At 36.0% G+C, this 18,682-nt stretch overlaps 1 protein-coding gene across 1 annotated transcript in view; it reads left to right on the top strand.

Moving 5' to 3' along the window:
* Positions 1-18,682, top strand: part of ALMS1 (ALMS1 centrosome and basal body associated protein) — a 213,108-nt gene that overhangs the window by 114,277 nt on the left and 80,149 nt on the right. The window contains exon 13 of the mRNA XM_044918883.1: positions 15,120-15,361. Coding sequence (XP_044774818.1) covers positions 15,120-15,361 — 242 coding nt within the window. The remainder of the gene's footprint in view (positions 1-15,119; positions 15,362-18,682) is intronic.

The following is an 18,682-nucleotide window of genomic DNA, read 5'->3' as shown; positions in this document are numbered from 1 at the left end:
CTTAACCGACTGAGCCACCCAGGTACCCCTATCTCTTGTCTTTTTCATAATGGCCATTCTAACAGGTGTCAGGTGATATATCTCATGGATTTCATGGAGCTAGAGGTTTGCATTTCCCTGATGATTAGTGATGTTGAGCACCTTTTCATGTACCCGTTGGCCATTTGTATGTCTTCTTTGGAAAAATGTCTGTTCAATTCCTCTGCCCAGTTTTATTTTTTAAGTTTTTATTTGAATTCCAGTTAGTTAACATACAGTGTGATATCAGTTTCAGGTATACAAAATAGTGATTCAGCACCTCCGTACAACACCTGGTGCTCATCACAATTGCACTTCCCAATTTCCCTAACCTACCCAACCCATTACCTCCACCCACCTGGCAACCATCAGTTCTCTATAGTTAAAAGTCTGTTTCTTGGTTTGCCTTTTTTCCCCCCTTTGCTCATTTGTTTTGTTTCTTAAATTCCACATATGAGTGAGATCAACTGGTATTTGTCTTTCTATGACTAACTTATGTATAATACTCTCTAGTTCCATCCATGTTGTTGCAAATGTCAAGATTTCATTCTTTTCATGGCTGAGTAATATTCTGTTGTATGTATGTATACCACATGTTCTTTATCCATTCATCAATTGATGGACACTTGGGCTGTTTCCCTAATTTGGCTATTATAGATAATGCTGCTATAAACATCAGGGTGCATGTATCCCTTTGAATTAGTGTTTTTATTTTGGGGGGGTAAATACCCAGTAATACAATTGCTGGATGGTAGGGTAGTTCTATTTTTCACTTTTTGAGGAACTTTCATATGATTTTCCACAGTGGCTGCACCAGTTTGCATTCTCACCAACAGTGTAAGAGGGTTCCCCTTTCTCCACATCCTCAACAACATCTGTTGTTTCTTGTGTTGTTCACGTTAGCCATTCTGACAGGTGTGAGGTGATCTCTCATTGTAGTTTTGGCTTGCATTTCCCTGATAATCAGTGATGTTGAGCATCTTTTCATGTGTCTTTTGGCCATCCATAGGTGGTTTTTGGAAAAATGTCTGTTCATGTCTTCAGCTCATTGTTTAATTGGATTCATTTTGGGGGTGTCAACTTGTTTGTTCTTTGTTACTGAGTTCTAAGAGTTCTTTATCTTTTTGGATATTAATCCCATATCAGATCCATGGTTTACAAATATTTTCTCCCATTCTGTAGGTTGCCTTTTTATTTTGTTGATTGTCTCTTTTGATGTACAGAAGATTTTTGGTTGATACAGTCCCACCTATTGAGTTTTATTTTTGTTGCTTGTGCCTTTGGGGTCACATTTAAAAAAGTCGTTGCCAAGATCAGTGTCAAGGAGTTTTTCCCATATGTTTTTCTCTAGGAATTTTCAGGTTTTATGTTTAACTCAACCCATTTCAAGTTAACTTTTGTGAATGGTATAAGAATAGGGGTCCAAGTTCGTTTTTCTGCACATGGTTATTCAGTTTTTACAGGACCATTTATTAAAGAGGCTGTCTTTTCCTCATTGATTATTCTTGGATCCCTTGTCAAATATTAGTTGACTGTATGTGCAGGGAAATATTTCTGTGCTCTCTATTTGGTTCATTTGTCTGTTTCTATTTTAATGCTAGTACCATGCTGTTCTGATTACTGTAACTTTGTAGTGTAGTTTAAAATCTGGAAGTGTGATGCCTCCAGTTTTGTTCTTACTCAGAATTTCTTTGGCTGTTTGGGGTGTTTTATGGCTCCATACAAATTTAAGAATTTTTTTTCTCTTTGTCTGAAAAATGCCAGCGAGTGTTGATGGGGATTGCATTGACTCTGTAGGTGGCTTTGGGTAATGTGGACTTTTTAACAATATTAATTCTTCTGGTGCATGAACATAGGACATCTTTCCATTTTTTTGTGTCTTCCTCAGTTTCTGTCATCAAAGTCTTGTAGTTGTCAGGGTACAAATCTTTCATGTCCTTGATTAAATTTGTTCCTAGGTATTTTATTGTTTTTGATACTAGTGTAAATTTGGATTGTTTTCTAATTTTTTTTCAGATGTCTTGTCATTAGTGTATAGAAACACTCTAAAACTAAATGACTTGTTTTTTTAAGCAAATATTTCCAATTAAAGTCATCTAGGCTTAGTTCTTTAAACTCTGTTGATAACAGCTGTATGTTTTTATTTTTTATTTATTTTTATTTTTTTAAAGATTTTATTTATTTACTTGACAGAGAGAGAGAGAGCACAAGAAGGCAGAGCGGCAGGCAGAGGGAGAGGGAGAAGCAGACTCTCTGCTGACCAAGGAGCCTGGTGCTGGCTAGTGTATAGAAACACTAATCATTGGTGAAGTATTTAAGATTTTCCATATATAAGATTATATCATTTGTAAACAAAGACAGTGTTACTTCTTCTCTGATTTGGATGCCTTTTACTCCTTTTTCTTTCCTGGTTGCTCTGGCTAGGACTTCCAGTACTATGTTAAATAAGAATGGTGAGACTGGGCACTTTTATCTTGTTCTTGATATTAAAGGGAAACCTTTTAACCAATCACCACTGAGGATGATATAAGCTGAGGGTTTGTCATATGTTGAGGTACCCAATTTGTTGATAGTTTTTATCATGAATGAATGTTGTGTTTTGTCAAATGCTTTTTCTTGATTTTTATCTTTCACTTTTTAATGTTGTATATCACATTTGTTGATTTGCATATGTTGAACTGTCCTTGCCTCCCAGGGATAAATCTGAACTGATCATAGTATAGGATTCTTTAAATGTACTGTTGAATTTGATTTGCTAATATTTTGTTGGGGATTTTTGTGTCTGCATTCAGAGATAGTGGTTTGCAGTTTTCTAGAAATGTCCTTATCTGGTTTTGGATCAGGGTAATGCTCACCTTGTAAAATGAATTTGGAAGTGTTCCTTCCTCTTCAATTTTTGGATGAGTTTCATGAAGATTGGTGTTATTTCTTCTTTAAATGTTTGGTAGAATTCACCAGTAAAACCTTCTGGTCCTGGACTTTTTTTTTGTTTGGAGGTTTTTGATTACTATTCAGTCTCCTTACTCATTATTGGTCTGTTCATGTTTTCTATTTCTTCATGATTCAGTCTTGGGAAGTTGTATGTTTCTAGGAATTTATCCTTTTTTTTTCCTAGGTTCTCCAATTTGTTGGTATATAATTGTTCATAATAGTCTCATGATTCTGTGTATTTCTGTGGTATCAACTGTAATGTCTTCTCTCCTTTTCTTTTCTATTATTTTCTTTCTTTTTGAGAGAGAGAGAGAGTACATGAGCAGGAGGGAGGGGCAGAGGGAAAGGGGGAGAGAGAATCTTAAGCAGTCTCTGCCTGGCATGGAGCCTGACATGGGGCTCCATCTCACAACCCTGAGATCATGACCATGACCTGAGTCAGACGCTTAACTGACTGAGCCAACCAGGCACCTCAAGATCTTTCTTTTTTTTTAATATAGGCATTCATCACCATAAATTTCCCTCTTTGAACTGCTTTTGCTTCATCTCATTGATTTTTGTATGTTGTGTATCCATTTTCATTTGTTTCAAGATTTTTTTTTGCTTTCTCTTTTGATTTTTTTTCTTTAACATATTGGTTGTTCAGGACTTTGTTGTTTAATTTCCACATATTTGTAAAATTTCCTGCTTTCCTACTGGTATTGATTTCTAGTTTCATATTTGGTTGGGAAAGGTACTAGGTATGACTTCAGTCCTCTTAAATCTAAGACTTGTTTTGTGGCCTATCATATGACCTGTCCTGCAAAATGTTCTGTGTGTGCTTAATAAGAATGTGTGTTCAGGAGCTGTTGGGTGGAATATTCTCTATGTCTGTTAAAGTCCATTTGGTCTAAATGATAGTTCAAGTCCAACATTTCCATGTTGATTTTCCTGCCTAGAAGATCTGTCCATTGTTAAATTTAGGGCATTTAAAAACATAAACGTGCAGGGAGTAAAATGGTAGTGTTTTTGTATGTGATCAAAGTTGTTACTATACAAAATAGGTTGTTATAGCTATAAGAAGTTTTATATAAGCCTCATGGTAACTCCAAGGCAAAAACATACAGTAGATTCATGAAAAATAGAAGGGAATCAGAACATAATCTTATGGAAATCAACAATTCACAAAAGAAGGCAGCAAGAGTGGAAGAAAGAAACAAGGAAACTACAAAACAGCCAGAAAACAAATGAGATGGCATTAGTAAGTCCTTAACTATCAATAATTACTCTAAATATGAATGGATTGAATTCTCCAATTAAAAGACATAGAGTGACTGGATGAATAAAAACACACAACTATATGCTGCCTACAAGAGACTCATTAGCTTAAAGACACAAAAGTTTAAAGTGAAGAAATGGAAAAAGATACTCCATGCAGGTGGTAACCAAAAGAGAGCAAGAGTAGCTGTATTTATACAGACAAAATAGACATTAAGCCAAAAGCATAACAAGAGACAAGGAAGACCATTATATAATAATAAAGGGGACAGTTCATCAATATGATATAACAGTTGTAAATATATGCATACCCAACATTGGAGCATTTAAGTGTATTAAGCAATTACTAAACATATCAGAAAGGAGAAATAGAAAACAAAACAATAATAATAAGGGACTTCAGTACCATACCTTGACCAGTGGAGGTATAACACCAGGTTAGCTCATTGTTACTAGGATGTCACTTCTTCTAGCAGTTAACCAAGCTAAGAATTATATGTATGTATATTAATTCATGCATATGCCTACTTCTCTACTTATTCCCATCTCTGTCAGTGTGTGTGTATGTGTTTGTGTATATCTGTATATGTAAGTATTTTTTAAACCACTAGTCAATATTGATACCTTCAGCTGATTTAGAGCACTGGGTTGATTCAAGCCTTTTGATAAACCTGGCTCTCATTATCTATAATATATTTACCTTAGTATATAAATTAGATAGTTTCAGAATTCTCCAACTTGAGTTCAGTGTTTATATATGCTTTTCTCTTGAATTTAACATTACAGTATCTAGTCAACACACTGCTGACATTTCTTCGTTGTTGTTGTTTTTTCTTTTTCTTCTATACCCTTATTTTACCAGGCAATCAACCCATTCACATTCATATTACAAATTCTAACCCACCTTCTGTGGGTTATAGTTCCATGTGAGTTCAGTTTTCAGAGCTTTTGCACTGCTGTTCAGATCTGACCTGCATGTGTGTGTACCAGTGGCCAGTCTGAGATTTGGGTAGTAGTCTGTCTCATACTTCTGTGCTCAAAGTGTAGGTATGCTGTTTAGGTTCAGATCCACACACACACAAATGGCTCAGGGATAGGCCCAGGAGTTTATAAACATATGTTAAGGAGTTGCTTTTCTCTTTACAGTTTCTCCTTGAGCTCCCTTTTCCTGACTCTCAGGACAGAAAGTAGGAGCTTAATTTAGTCCTCTCTTCTATATATTGCCTGCGACTACTTTGTGTCAGTTGCAGGTGGCTTAGTACAGAGGGGACCAAACCTCCTCTATTGGAAGAGGAAAGTTTTCCTTCTGTAATTTATGTAATTGAGAATCATTTTCTTAGATATTCCAGCACCATTTTTGAAATATTAGCCTTTGTGGCTAGACACAATTTGCCTAATATTTTATTTAGGATTTTTACATCTATGTTCATGAGGGATATTCACCTATAATTTTCCTTTCTTGTAGTATCTTTGTCTGATTTTGGTATGAGCATTAGGCTGACCTCAGAAATATGTTAGGATACTCTGAGTTTGTGTAAGATTGGTATTCTTTCTTTCTTAGATATTTGGCAGAATTCACCAGTGAAGCCATTGTGGCCTGGAGTTTTTAGTACAGATTCAATCTTTAATGGATATGACTATGCAGATTTTCTTTTTTTTCTCATGTCAGCTTTGAAAGTGTTTTTCAATGAATTTTTTTCTATTCTAACTTGTCAGAACTTGTTGATATGAGTTATTTTCATAATATCTTCTTATCCTTTCAATTTCTGAATCTCTAGTGATACTAGCTTTTTTATGTCTGATATAGGTAATTTTTGTTTTCTCTTTTTTTACTTGATTGCTTTTTCTAGGTATTAAGCAGGTTGGGTTTTGTTGATCCTCTAGTGTGTGTTTTCTGTTTATTTTTTTTTAAAGATTTTATTTATTTATTTCACAGAGACATAACGAGAGAGGGAACACAAGCAGGGGGAGTGGGAGAGGGAGAAGCAGGCTTCCTGCGGAGCAGGGAGCCCAACGCGGGGCTCGATCCCAGGACTCTGGGATCATGACCCAAGCTGAAGGCAGACACTTAACGACTGAGCCACCCAGATGTCCCATATTCTCTGTTTTTAAGGTTTCTGCTTATATGTTTATTTTTTCCTTCTGTTTTGGGTTTTAATTTGATGGTCTTTTTCTACATTTCTGAGAATAAATACTTAATTTTTTTTCATATTCATTAATTTTCATTAATATTTAGCCTTTTCTGATATACACAGATTTTTATGTACTTTCTCATCACCATCTTTGCTCTAAATATTTTCTCATTTGTGTTATAATTTGTTGTTGTTCCATGGGTTATGTAGAGATGTGTTTCTTAATTTCCAATTATATGGGAACTTTCTAATTATTATTCACTTCTAGTTAATTCTTTTGTGGTCATTGAGATTATATTCTAAATGATTTCAACATATTTAAATTTCTTAGAATTGCTTCACATTACAGTATATTTTTATTTTGATCAACATGCAGTTGAGGGAGTATGCATTCTGCAGTTCCTTAATGTAATATGTCTGTTTGGTCCAGTTGATCAAGTGTTAGGTTGAAATCTTCATTTTTACTGAATTTTTTTCTGATTGTTTAATCAACATTTGAGAATATTATGTTAATATCTCCTTTATTTTCCTTAACCATTTGGGAGTAAGTTGTTGACATGTTGCCCCATGACATGCTGATACATCACTGTATCATTTCCTATAAAAAGAACATAATCCTACATAACCCCAGTAAAGCCATGAAAATCAGGAAAATCAGTGCTCCATTACAGACAGTATTCAGTATTCAGACTTTCTGGTTGTTCCAGTAAGGATTTTTACAATAAAAGGAGGCAGTTCAAAATCACATGTTATATTTAGTTGTCATGACTCTAATTTTCTTTGGTCTGGAACATTTCTTTAGTCTTTCCTTAACTTTCTTGACCTTTTGAAGATAACAGATGATTTACTTTGTAGAGTGTTTTTCAATTTGGGTTTCTCTGATGTTTCTCATGATTAGGTTTGGGTTAGGAATATCACAGAAGTGACATTGAATTCTCATCATATGTTATCAGATGTTGCACAATTTTTGTTTGTCCTCCTGCTGACAATTATGGCATTAATTACTTCAGGTTATGGCTGCTAGGTTCCTTCACTGAAAATTACTCTTTTTCCCTTTGTAATTACGTATTTTGTGGGAGGTACTTTGAAACTATGTGAGTATCTCATTCCTTTGCAAATTTTTAGTTTATTATATCCATACAGAATCATGCTTTCTTGGGGCGCCTGGGTGGCTCAGTTGGTTAAGTGACTGCCTTCGGCTCAGGTCATGATCCCGGAGTCCTGGGATCGAGTCCCACATCGGGCTCCCGGCTCGGTGGGGAGCCTGCTTCTCCCTCTGACCCTATCCCCTCTCATGCTGTTTCTCTCTCTCTCTCTCAAATAAATAAATAAATAATCATTAAAAAAAATCATGCTTTCTTATTTCATTCATGGGTCTATTATTTTTTTTCTTCACTTTTTACTTTAAAAATATATAGACTCACAAGAGATTACAAAAATAGTTTAGAGAGCTCCAGGTTCCCATCACTCAACTTCTCTATTGGTAATATCTTATGTAACTTTAGTACATTATCAAAACCAGGAAATTGATACTGATACAATGCAGATAACTAGACTGCAGACTTTCATCAGATTTCACCAGTTTTTGCATACAGTTGGTTTTTTTAAATGTATATGTGTATAATTCTATGAAATTTAATCACATAGATTGGTGTAACTACTACCATAACCAAGATACAGAAGTGTTCTGTCAAAGGAATTCCTTGTACCTGTCCGTTTATAGTCACACTCCTTCTCCCTGCCCCCTGCCTTCTTTAACCCCTGGAAACCAGTGATCTGTTTCTTTACTGTATGATTTCATCTTTTTGAGAATGTTCTATAAATGGAATTGTATAGCATGTAACCTTTGGGATTAACTCTTTTTACTCAGGCTAATGACCTGGAGATTCATCTGAGTTGTTATATGTATTAATAGTTATTTCTTTTTATTGCTAAGTAGTATTCTAATGTATGAATATATCACAGTTTATCCTGTAGAAGGACATTTTGGTTGTTACCAATTTTTTACTATTACTAATATAGCTGCTGTGAAATTCATGTACTTATTTTTACATGAACATAATTATTTCTCTAAGACAGTGATTCTCAACCAGGTGAGATTTTGGCCCCAAGGTGACATTTGGCAATATCAGAAGACACTTGATTGTCACAACTAGGGAAGAATTTTCTATTGGCATCAGGACTGCTGATGAATATCCTAGAATACACAGGACAGTCCACACAAAGAAGAATTTGGTTCAAAATGTCAGAAATGCCAAGGTTGAGAATCTCTGCTCTAGGATAAATGCCCAGGAGTGTGATTGTTGTGTTCTATAGTATGTATATGAATATTTTATAAGAAACTTCCAAACTAGTTTTCACAGTGGTTGTATCATTTTACATTTCTACTAGCAAAGTATGAGGGATCCAGTTACTCTACGTCCTTCTCAACATTTGGTACTCTCAACATTTTTTATTTTAGCCGTTCTAACAAGTATATAGGGGGATTCATTGCCATTCTAATTTGCATTTTCCTAAATAGCTAATGATGATGAACATTTTTTCATGTGCTTATTTGCCATCTGTGTATTTTCTTTGATGAAGTGTGTGTTCAAGTTGTTTTGCCAATTTTTTTTTAAGATTTTTATTTATTTGAGAGAGAGAGAAAGCATGAGCTGGGGGAGGGGCTGAGGGAGAGGGAGAAGCAGACTCTCCGCTGAGCAGGGAGCCTGATGTGGGGCTCAATCCCAGGACCCTGGGATCATGACCTGAGCTGAAGGTAAACACTTAACTGACTACGCCACCCAGGTGCCCCTCAAGTTGTTTTGCCATTTTCTAATTGCACTGTTTTTTTAACCATTGAATTTTTTTTTTTTTTAGATTTTTTTTTTTTTTTGAGAGAGAGAGAGAGTGAGAGAGAGAGAGCCCAAGAGCGGGTAGGGTCAGAGGGAGAAGCAGACTCCCTGCTGAGCAGGGAGCCCGACGTGGGACTCGATCCCAGGACTCCGGGATCATGACCTGAGCCGAAGGCAGTCGCTTAACCAACTGAGCCACCCAGGCACCCTTAACCATTGAATTTAAAGTTTTTATTTATCCTGGATACATGTTTTTTGTTGGATGTGAGATTTGCAAATATTTTACATTTTAAAATATATTTTCTTATTGTGTTCAATGTTACTATTGTAATTTGTTTTCATTCTGAAAATGTCACTGATTTAATGGCCAGTGGCCGTCTCCTGTTATCTTTTGAACTTGTCTTTGCTTTCTGGCATAAGAAGACATTTCAGACTCTTGTAGTTTTCCATCCTCTGGAATTGGCTGTTTCTCCAAGGAGCCTGGTTTCTTCTAGTGGAAGGAGATATTTAGAAGCCAAGATTTCAGCACTAGGTGTACACATTTCTATTGGGTTGTTCCCAGCCCTTTCAGTGGCATTGTGTAGACACACACATAAACACACACACACACATGCACTCATTTTACATTTATTTCTTCTCTTTATATTCCTCTCTGCCTGGGTGCCTTTATCCTGTTCAGGATCCGACTCAAGATGTTAGGTTACTCTATGTAGGTACCCTCCTTACCCTGGCTCTGGCATCTCAGGTCAGATTGCCTTCCCTTACCCTGCCCAAACTGGGCCACCCTCAGTCCCTGGATGCTACCCTTCTCCTACGGGGGATCTGACTTCCCACTCCAGGCTACCTCTCTATGAAGATGTTTTCTATACTCTGGTCCAAATCTTCCACTCTACGTCAGGGTGCCCCACTCTAGAGACACCTTCCTCATTCTGCTTGGGATCAATCCACATGCCAAGCTGGACCTGTCTTTCCATGGAAACCTTTCTCATCCACATCAGGCTCTGATATTTTATACCAGGCCACCTCCAGATTCTCTCCTTGCCCTGATTGGACTATGATACCCTGTGTTAGGCTACTCTTTTACTTGGGCACCCTCCTTACACTAATGAGGCTCCTGTTACCTTACTCTGGGGTACTTTTGCCTTACCCCATATAGGTGCCTACCTATTCTCTCCACCTAATGGCTTTAAAATTTAATTGTTCAGGAAAGAAAAGATAAAAGGAAAGGGAGAATAAAAAGGTAGGAGGAGGAGAAAGAAAAAGGATGCTTATTTTTGATTAGCATTTCCTTGGTGTATCTTTTTCTATCCTTCTACTTTTAGTGTATCTGTCACCTTATGCTAAAGTGTATCTCTTGTGAATAGCATATAATTTGGTTTTATTTCTTTTTACCTTGTTGATATTTGTATTTTAATTGGGATATTTAGATCATTTATATTTAATATAGTTACTGAAATGATTGTTTTAAGGTTTGCCATTTTGCTGTTTATTTCTGTTTGTTTTCCCTGTCCTTTATTATTTTAATTACTTTTATTTCATGTTATCTCCTTTGTTGGATTTTTTTTTTAAGATCTATTTATTTATTTATTTGAGAGAGAGACACAGCGAGAGAGAGCACACGAGTGGGGAGGAGGTCCCTCTGTTGGATTTTTTATTGTACTTTTTTCTATTATTCTTTTAGTGATTATTCTAGAGATTATACTTAACTTTACAATTCATTTTAAGTTATTATTCTTTCTACTTTATGAGCAATGAGGACTCTTTTTGGGGGCGCCTGGGTGGCTCAGTCAGTTAAGCATCTGCCTTCAGCTCAGGTCATGATACCAAGGTCCTGGGATCAAGCCCCGCGTCGAGCTTCCAAAGCTCAGCAGGGAGTCTGCTGCTCTCTTTCTCTCTCAAATAAAGAAAATCTTTTTTTTAAGAGTCTTTTTTTTTTAGAGAGAGAGTGTGTGTGCCTGAGTGGAGGTGGGGAAGGGCAAAGGGAGAGGGAGAGAGACAGAATCTTAAGCAGGCTCCTCACTCAGCACAGAGCCCAATGCAGGGTTCAATCTCACAATCCTGAGATCATACTTGAGCTGAAATCAAGAGTTGGCTGCTCAACCGACTGAGCCACCCAAGTGCCCCAATTAAACTCTTATAGTAGTTTAGCTCCATTTGCCTGCTCTTGCTTTTGTGCGTGTATTTATTTTCTACATTTTTATAAATCACCATAAGACATTGCTGTTTATTTTATTTCATATGAAATATAGAGTATACAAGTATATATAAAAAGGTGCATATGTATGTGTGTATATGTATATGTACTTGTATGTATTATACACACACACACACACACGCAGACTCTAAGTGCCTTCATCTTTTCTATAGTTCTGTACTATGTTGGATTGTTTTATTTGAGCCTAAAAATTTTTTTAGTATTTCCTGAGGTCTGCTGGGGTTCTGTCCTGTTATTTTTTTATTTTTTCTGTATTTGATTCTAAAAAGTAGATTCTTACTTTCTTTTGAGAATCCCTATATTTTTATCTGTTATCTCCCGTATTTTGATCTCCTAATATATTCACAATCATTTTAAAGTTCTTCTTTCTGCACTAATTCCAGTATCTGAATCCTCTGTAAAACAGTTTTTCTTACCTCTTTTTTCTCTCAATTTTTAGTCACTTTTTTCTGCTTGATAAATTTTGTAATTTTTGATTATGCAATGGATGTTGTGAATTTAAAAAATCATAGGGACTGAGGATGCTGTTACTTTCCAACAAGAGGATTTGCCCTTTTCTCTGTTGAGCATATAAAGTGGCTGGTTACTTCAGTCATGTCAGGAGTTTTACTGGGTCAGCACTGGGGTGGAGCTATAGTTGACTCATTATACTTTTTTTTTTTTTAAGATTTTTTATTTATTTGACAAAAAGAGAGAGAGAACAAGCAGGGGCAGCAGCCGGCAGAGGGAGAGGGAGAGGGAGAAGCAGGCTCCCCGCTGAGCAGGGAGCCCGAGACAGAACTCGATCCCCAACCTGAGCTGAAGACAGATGCTTAACCCACTGAGCCACCCAGGCGCCCCAACTCATTATACTTTTGATTTTTCCTGATCTTTGGCCTCCCTGGATTTATGCTTTAAGCCTGACAGATCTTTGACTCTTCAGTAGGTAAATACAGTGAGATACTCACTTTAGTATCTCAGATATTTGAGTTCAGCTCTTTCAGCTCTCAGGTCTTGCACCTTTAGAATACGGCAAATGTAAGGGGAGCCCAGCTATATATTCATTGTAGTTACACTTTCTTAAGGGACATTTGTCTCATAAGAACTCAAACATTGCAAGTGATTTCACTTTTCCTGGCTCAGCCCCCTTCTTGGGGATGGTACTTCTGGGTTTTTTATTGTGTGTCTGGAATATGTCCTCAGGTTTGAAAGTTCTCTCCCTCAGGCAGTAATTATTTAGCTTCCTGCCTTATTCAGGAATGTCTGGCAGATGTCTTGAGGAGGAGACCTGATGTTTGTTACAGGCCCCTCTGTCTAGTGGGCCTTCATTTGTTATTAGTGCCATGACTATGAAGAAGATTTCACTCTGCTTTTCTGACTTAGTTTTCCATTCTCCCATACCATCCTGATACTAAGAAAATGTCCTGTGGGAAAAATTGACTTGGCATTCTGCTAGATTTCACTCCATCATGCCAGCCCATGAGTTCATCAAAAGCTCTGGTGATTTCTCTTTCCCAGTGGAGTATGTCTGTCTGTACTCTGTCCCTGCCCATAATCTCCAAAATGTCCCTCTAGCATATTAGATGATATTGTTTCCTGATGCTTCCATAACTTTTCTGATATCAAAAAATGTAGTGGATTTTTAAAAATTTTTGTCTCCTGTCAACTTTCCTAAAAACTTATTTATATTCTAATGAGTTATGTTTAGATTGTTTTGGATTTCCTGTGTGCCTAATTATATCAAATATGAAGAGTGGCAATATTATTTCTTCCTTTCTTATCCTTCTATCTCTCATTTCTTTTTTCTGACTTACTGCTAATGCCATTTAAGACCTTTACTAAAGTTGAACAGAAATGGTAAGAATTGGCATTCTTATTTTGTTCCTAATCTCACAGTGAAGTGAACATTTTCTGCATTTCAGTATAAATAGGATGGTTGCTCTAAAGTTTTTTGTGGTTTTCCTTTGCTATGAGGTTTTAGCTACAGAATTATTGAGTTTTATTAAATAGTTTATTTGATTATATTTATATGGTCATATGCATTTTCTCCTTTATTTTATTGATGTGGTGAATCATATTGATTGATTTTTGAGTGTTAATTCACCTTGCATTCCAGGAGTAAACCATCTCAGTCGGAATTCACATACATCCATTTGGTTTTGGATTTTGTTTATGATTTTCTTTTGGATTTTGTTTAGGATTCTTACTTTTATATTCATAAAGGAGATTGGTCTATTATTTTCTTTTCTACTAATTGTCCTTTTCAAGGTAGGCAGAAGGTAGGAATTCAGAAGTTCTTCTGTTTTGTGATATAACTGTTACTCCAAAATAATACAATATTACTCTATTTTTAAAAAAAAAAACTTTTTATTTCTTATTTTAAAAAAATATTTGAGAGAGAGAGTGAGTGTGTGTGTGAGCAGGGGGAGGGGCAAAGGGAGAGGGAGAGAGAGAATCCCAAGCAGACTCTCCACTGAGCACAGGGCTCAGTCCCATGACCCTGAGATCATGACCTGAGATGAAATCAAGAGTCAGACGCTTAACCAACTGAGCCACTCAGGTGCCTCAATACCTTCATATTTTTGAGTAATTTTAGATCTACAGAAAAGATACAAACATAATAGAGTTCCCTATACCCATCTCCCAGCTTTTCCTGTTAACATCTTACATTACCATAATGTACATCTGTCAAAATTAAGAAGCCAACATTTGTACATTACTATTAACTACACCAGATTTTATTTATATTTCACATTTTTTTCATCAATAACCTTTTTTTTGGTTCCAGGACCCAATGTATATCACATTCCCTTTAGTTAGCTGTCATATCTCTTTAGTCTCCTTTTGTCAATGGCAGTTCCTCGTTCCTTGTTTTTCATGATTTTGACAGTTTTGAGGAATATTGGTCAATCTGTGTTTGGCTGATATTTGGGATGATTAGACTGGAATTATGGGTTTTGGCAAAAAATACCATAGAAGGGAAATACCCATCTCTTCACATCATAGCAGAGAGTATGCGACATCCACATGACAATATTGGTGATGTGAACCATCATCACTTGAATAATATGGTGTTTGTTATGTTTCTCCACTGTAAGATAACTATTTATTCCTTTTTATTACTCTGTTCTTTGGAATCCAATTAATAAGTCCAGCCTATACTCAAGGGAGAAGGGAGAGATTAATGTTCATCTCTTTGGATGGGGAGATATCTGCATATATTTTTCTGGAATTCTTCTGTAAAAAAGATTTGTCTCCTCTCATTTTTTTAATCATTTATTTGCTCTATTCTGTTTTAATATTAATTCTCTAAAATCTTAGTACATAATTACAATCTTAAAAACCTCTGGTTCTCCCACTGACAATAAACTTCTTGAGGCAAGTCTTTATTTCTTATTTATTTTTGTACACTCTATGCATTTAACACAGTCCCTTAATTTATAGTAGACTTCAAGTAATTTTTTTAAAATGATTATATTTTTACTTTGACTGAAAAGTACAGTTTCCTTAGCTAAATTATATAATAGTATTCTAAAATGAAATTTAAAGTAGATTTTTAAATGAGTAAAGTAAACTCATGCATCATTGCCTTATAGTAAGTATTTAAGATAGCAAAGGGTACTGCTGAAATAACTTAACCATTTGAGGTTGATGTATCTCCACAAAATATTCCGAATCTACCTTTGGAAAGAGATTACAGTATTTGATAAGCCACGGATATTACCTTCTGTGTCCTTTCTCTTTTTTGTTCAGACCATCAGAGGTGATTAAGACCCCATTTTCTGCCTTCCCTGGAAGATTGTCATCTGATGCAGTCACTCAGATAACAACAGAAAGTCCAGGAAAAACCATGTTTTCATCTGAGATTTTTATTAATGCTGATGATCGTGGACTTGAAATTCCAGAGCCCAGTGCCCAGAAGCTGGGCAAAGTTCCTACCACATTTGCTTCATCATCTTCAGTCCAACAGATTACTCGTCCTCATGGCACAGATGGTAAGAGAATGTGATTACATTTTAGGTCATATTACCAACTTCTGTAGGAAATGATCCCAGAAATTTGTGAGGGGGTCTTTGTAGTCAGAAAACCTAATTTTAATTTTAAACATTAGGATCCACATGATTCTATCCATCTTTTATTTACATAGCTATGAAAGGAGTGTGATTATGTTTTTGCCTTAATTTCTAGAGGAGTTAACAACTTATGTGGGACTCATGCTGCTTGTTGTTGACTTATTTATATCTCATGATACTTAGAATTTAAAAACTATGGAGGTCTGGTTTTAGGTGGGCAGGTGAATTATTGCCATTTTATATTATATTAAATGTTACAAACTATAATAAATAGATGAAAATACATGTGATAGTGCAAACACAATACCAGTCTGTTTCTTGCTTATAAAACAATGACCAGGGACCCAGGCTGACTGTGGCCCTGCTGTCTTTAAAACACAGAATCCATAATTACCTTGGATTCACCATCACAGTCAACTAGAAGGGACAAAACATGGAGAAGCACATGTGCTAGGCCTGGAAGTGGCTCAGATCACTTTCTCCTAGCTAGGAAATGGTTTAGCTGTGATTTTGAGGATAAAAAAGTAGATTTTGGGGCGCCTGGGTGGCTCAGTTGGTTAAGTGTTTGCCTTCGGCCCAGGTCATAATCCTGGAGTCCTGGGATTGAGTCCCACATCAGGCTCCCTGCTCAGTGAGAAGCCTGCTCCTCCCTCTGCTTGTGGCTCTCTCTCTCTCTCTCGCTCTATCTCAAATAAATAAATAAAATCTAAAAAAGAAAAAAAAAAAGTAGATTTTGATGAACAGCTAGCAATCTCTACCCAAAGGTCTACATTTAGAGTGTTCATATGCTGTGACAGTGGTATTTCAGTAGTGCTTACAGTATATAACATTAAAATAGAGCACGTTTTTTCTTTTCCAGACCAATAGCAGGAAAATTAATAATTAAGTTCCCATTCTTCCCTCAAGTGAGAGTGGGAACTTTAAGTTACTAATTTAAGAATTTAATAGTGTGCACAAGTCTACTGAAAATATTATTTTAAGTTTTCCTCTTTATGCACAAAGGTTATCTGTCTGTAGATAAAGATGGGATATGCCTAAATATATAAAGAAAATTTCTTGGTTCAGCATTTAACTTTGAATGAATTTAATTTAAACAAGTACATTTATATGTTAAGATGGTTATAATTCTTATACATTTTTAAGGTAAAATAAAAACATACCCCCAAATCTACAGTTTAATAAATATCACAGAGAACATCTTGGTATGTCAGTTACCTAGTGCCACAGTGATACTGGAAAACAACCTCACAAATCTCTGTGCTTTGTAGCAACAAACATTCACTTTTTTCACTCATGGGTTTTGTGATTCAGTTGGAGTTTAGCTTTAGGCTACAGAAATGGATTGGGTCTGGAGCGCCTGGGTGGCTCAGTCTGTTAAGCATCTGCCTTCAGCTCAGGTCATGATCCCAGGGTCCTGGGATCGGGCCCCACATCAGGCTCCCTGCTCCGTGGGGAGCCTGCTTCTCCCTCTCCCACTCCCCCTGATTGTGTTCCCTCTCTCGCTGTCTCTCTCTCTGTGTCAAATAAATAAATAAAATCTTAAAAAAAAAAAAAGAAATGGTTTGGGTCTGTTCTATATGCCTTCTTCTGAAACCCAAGCTAATGGAACAGTACCTACCCTGGGTTATATTGTTCTCATGGTGATGCCAGAAGCGCAAGAGGGGAGCTCCCAACTGTGAAAGTGTGTTTTAAACCCCCTACTCACATCAAATGCATCAATTTATATAGAGGCCATAATTTATGTTTTCACCTTTGCATACAGGACCTGGGAGAAAGGATTCCTTTAAAGGATTAATATCATTTGGCTTACTGAAAAAATATTATTTTTAATACTACTGTGTATTTAAAAGTAAAATTTTGTGAGGGTTTTTTGTATGAAAACATTTTAACTTACAAAGAATAGTATGTCAAACACATGACTTTGCTCAATACTCTAACAAATTCAGAATAATATACTGTATGTGTATATTTGGTTCTATTTTCCAAGTTTTTGAAAAAATAAATTTTATAGTTGAATTTTCTTCTTTACCCTTCTCTAATCTTTTTTTTTCTTTCCTAAGAGCAACGATTATTTGCCGTGTAGTCACTTCTTCCCCCATAGGCAGCCAGGCCAAAGTAACCTTAAAACTATTGCATCCAAACATAAAGTTGTCAAGAATTTTGAAAAGCCACTTATCTGTCTCAGAATTCTCCAGCTCTGTATGATAGCCATTCTTGCTCTGTGTCCATTGTAATCCTGCCCACGTGTTATTCATCTTTTTTGTAGCCTTTCAACTAGTAAATTTAACCATCACTATTAAGTTTTATATACACTGGTAGAGGAAGAAAATTAATCAGTCAATATTCTAACAATGATTACAGTAATGACCAAATAGAAGTGGAGGCTATAGCCTATTTTTTCTGTTTAAAATTTCCCCTCATCTATACACTTTTTTGTTTCCCCTGACTTCAGAGAGACAAAAACAAGTGTGTGTGTGTGTGTGTGTGTGTGTGTGTCTCCTCTATAATAATCAAATTATTACTTTGGTACAGACATTTTAGAAAATATTTTAGCAGTTAGTGTTTTTAAAAACAAACTTTATAAATGGTATAATTTTTCACTCTCTAATCAGAGAATTTACCTGAGCTGGGGTAAGAGGGGAAAATGGATATGCTATACGTAGGAAAATCTTTATTCACAGAATTCTTTATAATTGAAAATTTAACTCCGCTTAAATTTTCAACATTAGAAGAAGTGTTTAAAACATTTAATCTATAGTATAGCCATATAAAATGTAAAGACAGGAAATAAAATGAATGTTTTATTATAAATGCCAAGTAGAAACACTGAATTCCATATTATACATAGTATATGCAGAGAACTGTGTATACACATAAGACAGAGAGAAAGGACACATAGGAAATACATTAAAATGTTAATAACAGTTATCTTTGGGTGCCTGGGTGGCTCAGTTGGTTAAGTGACTGCCTTCGGCTCAGGTCATGATCCTGGAGTCCTGGGATCGAGTCCCACATTGGGTTCCGTGCTCAGCAGGGAGGCTGCCTCTCCCTCTGACTCTCCCTCCTCTTGTGCTCTCTTTCTCATTCTCTATCTCAAATAAATAAATTAAAAAAAAAAAAAAAGAAAGTTGACCCAAACAGGATATATAACTATAAAAAAAAAAACAACAGTTATCTTTGAGTGGTAGGACTTTGTCTTTTTTACTTTTATGTATTCCTTTTTTTTAATGTTGGGGTAATTAG

This window comes from Neomonachus schauinslandi, chromosome 10 (assembly GCF_002201575.2).
Source record: "Neomonachus schauinslandi chromosome 10, ASM220157v2, whole genome shotgun sequence".
Lineage (NCBI taxonomy): Eukaryota > Metazoa > Chordata > Mammalia > Carnivora > Phocidae > Neomonachus > Neomonachus schauinslandi.
The sequence above is the reverse complement of the archived record's forward strand: the minus strand, read 5'-3'. Positions and strand labels throughout refer to the sequence as shown.